Source organism: Glossina fuscipes, unplaced genomic scaffold (assembly GCF_014805625.2).
Source record: "Glossina fuscipes isolate IAEA_lab_2018 unplaced genomic scaffold, Yale_Gfus_2 174, whole genome shotgun sequence".
NCBI classification, from domain to species: Eukaryota; Metazoa; Arthropoda; class Insecta; order Diptera; family Glossinidae; genus Glossina; species Glossina fuscipes.
The window spans coordinates 588970-594969 of record NW_023998517.1 but is presented as its reverse complement, the minus strand read 5'-3'; the positions used below and the strand labels follow the sequence as shown (position 1 = coordinate 594969).

The 6000-nt window shown below is 36.3% G+C and overlaps 1 protein-coding gene across 1 annotated transcript in view; it reads left to right on the top strand.

The window, feature by feature from the left end:
• Window positions 1–379: 379 nt before the first annotated feature.
• The window catches only part of LOC119641685 (homeotic protein labial), a 30156-nt gene continuing 24535 nt past the window's right edge, over window positions 380–6000 (top strand). The window contains exon 1 of the mRNA XM_038040472.1: window positions 380–1644. Coding sequence (XP_037896400.1) covers window positions 483–1644 — 1162 coding nt within the window. The 5' untranslated portion in view covers window positions 380–482. The remainder of the gene's footprint in view (window positions 1645–6000) is intronic.

Here is a 6000-nt window from a genome sequence, read left to right as displayed (position 1 = left end):
GTTTTCGAAATTGTTGACGTAAAATATGTTAATAACTTAACAAGCAACGTCACAAAAATGAACGAACGGTGGTGAGTGTATGGTTTGCATGTATAATCGTAGCCATGAAACAGTTCAATTCCTCTTTTCATGCGGCGATGCATGTTTTTTCTTTGTGCGCATACGTTAGAAAATAATTTGATAATTTATTAGTAATACGATTGAAATTTAAAAATACGCGATTCCGTCGCTTTGCTCTTAGAAGTGACGGTGTTACATATATCCATAATATTTCCATAATAAAAAAAAAATTAAAAAGAAATATTTTAGTTAAAAATTAATTCTATACTCAAATAATACGTAATAGGAAAATATTTAAGATTTTCATAAAATACTTGATAGTGTGTGATAAACCATTTTGCGTTGTTGTGTAACAAGGGTTGAAAAGTTGTAATATTTATATTTAAAAATCTTTGTGCGATATAGTGTTTGAATTGTCAAACATGATGGACGTAAGCAGCATGTATGGCAACCATCATCCCCATCATCATCATCATCATCACCATCATCACCATTCTAATCACGCTAATACTTATACTCATAGCGGTCATACTATCAATTCAGCGTCCGATATGACTGCTCCAAATGATTATTCAAGTACTTACTTCCCTCACGCCTCGCCGATGTCGCATGGTGGCGTACATCATCAACAAAATCATCATGTAGGAATCGGTTATCCGCTATATGAAACATCTTCGTCGCCTCCCAATTATTACCAACAACAACCTCAACTTACACCTCCTCCCGTGCAATCAGCGAATGCTTCCGGACAAACATTGTACACGCATTCTCATCTCTTTAGTCCCAGTGCAGCAGAGTACGGCATAACTACATCGAATACCCTGCCCATCGCCCACGGTTCCACTCCAAGCAATCATGCCAATGCCAGCCAATCTGCTGTTGACATTGCTTACTATGAAAGCGATTCAGTGCATGCCTACTATGCTACAGCATCGATTTCCGCAGTAGCACCAGCGGCTGGCAATTCGCCAGTCGCCCCTAATGCTACGCAAACCCACAATCCGTCACTCGATCCTCCCATCATAAGTTCCGAAAATGGCTTAAGTTACACAAATCTTGACTGTCTATACAATCAAAATTCTCCCCATTCTCAAGCCCAACAGCATTCGAATCCCAGTCATTCTTCGTACCTTCCAGCAGTTGAAGAAAAATACGCCTCTGTCCTACATTCAACTTATAACATTGATGATTCACTAATGCATTTAAATACCAGCTCACACCCGCAACAGCATTCTTCGCAAGTTTGGCGTCATCAACCAAATACCAATTCAACTTATGCGACTTTGGATGCTATCGATTCCTATAATGTACAAAATTTATCCCAACCGCCTTCACATCTGGTCACATCATCAGCTATTTTACAACATTCTTCTACATCTCGATCGTGTATTGAACAAAATGCCTGCAGTCAACAAGAGTTATCACCTAACACAAGAACTACTCCAACGGCGTCGTCTTCATCGGCAACAACAACTACAGGATCTACTTTAAATAATGCTAATCAAACAAAATCACCGAAACAAGGCAACAATTTGCCGACTTATAAATGGATGCAATTAAAAAGAAATGTACCGAAACCCCAACGTAAGTATTAATTATCGGAAAGTATATATATAAATACAAATTTTGGGTAAAAAATTTCGATTATTCACCGACTTTATCACGTTCTTGTGATCAAAAGATAAGTTTTGATAAACTGAAACAGTGACTGCAACAAATACCACGACGTAAGGTCGAGAAGAAAACTTAAATAGGAGGCTCGTACAAAAAAAGAATTTTATCTTGGCTACGCGAGAAACGCATTTAGATTTCGCTTGTATATGATCAACTTTTTGCGAAGTTGAAAGTGAACGCTTTTTTTTTGTTTTCTCAACATCAAGAGTAAAATTAATAATCAATTTGTGCTGCATTCTACAGAGTAGAAGAAATGCACCGTCATTTGACGCGAACGATATGGTCGGTAGATTCAATTGATTCGCCTCGTCAATATAAACATCGGAATAAATAACTAGCTATGCCATCGGTACTAATTACTTTATCACTGTTGAATATACGAAGGTACCTTTTTTAAGCTAGTTTTTCCAATGGGACCCGCTCACGTCATCCTCCTCCATGCGGACACTTTGCCCTGAACTCCTTTATGCGGACCAATTCCATTTAACAAGTCGATTATTTTATGTCTTTAAGCGGATTATATATTATTCTTAAGCCGAATACACTGTTTACCCGACTTGGGTTTTCTTTGCCGGGTGTTCTCCCCTCCTTTTTCCAATATACCTATAGATTGCGAAGATCGAAATTAAAACTTTTCGTATGTAAAATTTGGATCAAAGAAACGGAAAAAGAAAAAAAATAAATTTTCATATTTCATAATACTAGGTGGGCATAGCTCACTTTTTTCAATTTTTGTATAATAAAAGTGAAAATTTATATCATGCATCTGTTGAAATTTATGAGTAATTGGCAAAAATTCAGAAAGCGATGGGGCTCTCAGTTTTCATTGCATAGGCGGTTGAGCGATGTAGTAATGTCCTTCGACGGGTTTGGGTCAAATTCTTTTGGGAATTTTTTGGCGACATCTTCGTTCATCTTTTGTCAACGGAGGAGTGTTTACCGCATATACTGCAAAATCGAGTAGACTGTTAGATGCATCCTAAATTTGAGACTGGTCCGAAATATATATACTTTACAGAGTTTCGCAAACTTGGTTCCGGGCACAGGTTTCGACAAAAAAAATGAAATATTAATTCCCTAAAGTATAGAGCAGTGGAGGGGATTTTGTCCATTTCTGCAGTAAAGCATCGCCCATCGACTATACGTTCAAAGTTTTTGTAGGTTAATCTGCTTTGGTTCGTTAGTAATGAGTAAAAAAACAATTTTTTATTACTTTTGCAAGACAGAGGCATTCTCAGTTTATGTAATACTGTAGGCGTGTCCTTTGACCAATTTGACCAAATTTCAATAGGAACCTGTTTGCATGAACTTCCCACGCTTTTGCTGAATTTGAAGACGATAGTTTCGTTTTTGCGGGCAGAAGAATGTTTACAACGAACATTACACAAACGGACAGACGGTGACGCTTAAATCAATTCACAATTTAATGCGGGTCAAAAATATATGTACTCTATGGTGCCTCTAAAACTTCTTTCTGGATGTTGGGAATGGTTTAACAAAATCAACCAACCATGCAATTACCAATCTAGTTTTTTTTAGCCATTTAGTGAACCTAAAGTTAAATAACACATTTAAGTAACATTTTATAACCAGGTAAACCTGGAATGAAATAATTTTATTCAAAACGAAAAACATAACAATACCACTTTGGCAAGGGATCTTGATTAACCTCTCTATTGGTTCTTGGGTTCAAAGCTCAAGTGCGGTAGAGTTTCTAATAATGCCGATCGCCTTTTAGATACTAGTGGTTAAGAACTTAGGCTTAGAATCTGAAAACAGAATAAATTTTCGTGTTTTTAAACTCTACGCCATTTGCGATGCAGGTTAAGTTTTGTTTAAGCTTGTAACCAACACCGAAAGTAACTTGAGAGGCGGATCGATTCGAAATCTCTTTCTGAAACGATTTCACGGTTTTCAAGCCACGGATCGCAATTTTTGGTATAATTTGATGAAATTTAATGCACTCACGTATTTCAGACCAAAAGCAAATGCTATTGAAAATGATTCGGATCGGATATCCCGTAAAGGGGCTTATTTTAAAAAATAACTGTATGAGTAACTGTAATAAGCGAAGTGATGTAAAATATTCGGTAGTAATGTATGGCATAGCATTTTTACTTGCTTTTAAGTAGAGATGAAAAGTGATTCTTTTTTTTGTTGACCTTTTGCTTTCAATAAGCTTCTTATCAATTTGTAAATGGGTAGATACCACGGAACATGTACCGTTTTCGGTTCATGGGACACGAGAAGGTTCATTATTTTAAACGAATACTTCTTTGCCTTCATGAGAGAAAGTATATATTTGTCGTAATTATAATTTATTCATACAATAAGATATTATATTACCCGGTTCTTGCAGGTATTTTGATCATTTTTTCACTTGAAAAGGGCACTTATTGAGAAAAATTGATACAATATATATTGATCAAGATACACTTTTTCCCATCTTTCTGGCACCATCGAAAGAACAACGCACATCGAACAATTTTCGCACTACTTCAGCATTTCGGTACCGCGTGCCAGCCAAGGCATGCTGCATGGATGTGAAGAAGTGGAAACAGAGGGTGCTATGTTTAGTGATTACTCTGGATGCAGCAGAACTTCCCGTTCGACCTGCAACAGGATATCATTGACATCTCTTGTAACGTGCAGCCAGGCACTATTATGCAAAACTTATGCACGACTTTGCATCTGTTATCCGCTATTGCTGGGCTTTTTGGCAGCAATATATTGTTCGATTTGTTCAACTAAACGTTGATACTTCGCATTACTTTATTATTTCCATCAATAGATATCTCTGATCAAGATACATGCAAGCACCTATTATATATTAAAATTACGAAAGAAAGACTTAATTAACGACTCACATATACACTGGCAACTAATCGGCACTAATCGCAAAAGCCATTGTAAACATCATTACATCGAATCAAATGGTGTTAGCAGCAATTCGCTTTTAGACTCTAATAACTTAATTTAAAAGATTAAGTTTGATCTACAAGCAAATACCGATAATGGTACACTTGGCAAGGAAGATGTTGAAAACCGTGTAAGATCGAGGACGTGTAGAACGAGCCGCGTTAAAGCCGCGCATAGGTGCATCTATTTATGTAATAACTAAAATACTTGGGCTTTTAGTCGCGACTTATAATAATTATAAAAAATGATTGCATTTTAAGTTGCTATTCGCTGAACGGCTTACTTACTTACTGCACAAAGATTCCAAATGGTAATTACAATAAAATTAACATATTTCATTGTACTATTAACTTATAAGTAAGCGGAAATGGCAAGTTTCACTACATAGGTTGCCGCGATTTTCTCTTATTATAAATAGTTTCTTCATAGAAATTATTAAAAAAATTATCTTAACATTTCTACCTCTACATACGCGTATGAAAAATTGTTTTTATAGTACACCTTGAATATATGTTCGTAATATGAAATTCAGAACGTAAAGTGTCATTACTACATTACCCATATCAAAAGATGTCATCCAATTGATACTTCAATACTTTAACCCAACAGACGCCAGTCATAACGTAAATGAATTTCTTAGCGCAAGAGGAACCTACACTGAAAAGACACTGTGACGTATATCTACACAGAAAGAAATCTACAAAGAAAGAGAAACCATCGCCTGCCGTGTTAGGGGACAATATGTTTCTACTCCTTACTGTGGACCTAAGTGTGCTTACAAAATCGATAAGACTTGAGAAGTAAATTTTCATTTCATTAGGCATCAAACTGCTTGCTTTTGTATTGTAACTCAAGAACTTGTTCCTCCATAACTATCACCGTTTTCATGCACCGAAAAAGAAAGTGAAAAATAAGGAAAATACCTCAAGTCCAAGCCGAAAACATTTGAAAAAATCAAAAAATTGATTTAATCGTTACATAAGCAAGTACTTAGAAAAGCCGAAAAGCAACACTCTCTTTTGGCTTAAGTAAAAGTTGTCTGGCCTAATATCATGACATAAAAATAATGAATTGTGTTGCCAATCTCTCCTTACAAATTCTCTTCTCCGATTGATATCATTTGAGAAGATTTCTTCAAGAAATATTAAGGAGCGTATTCATGCCATTTGCATTCATGGGTGTTAGGATAGATGGTTACCACTTGCTTTCATGGGTGATGGGGTAGATGGTTAGCCGATCCGGTTACGTTCGGACATTGATAGCAAGGATTGCAAAGATCACGGTGAGATAAACCCATCGTGCGAACAAGACAGTTAAGCATTTTTTCACTTTGTAGTCGATACCGAT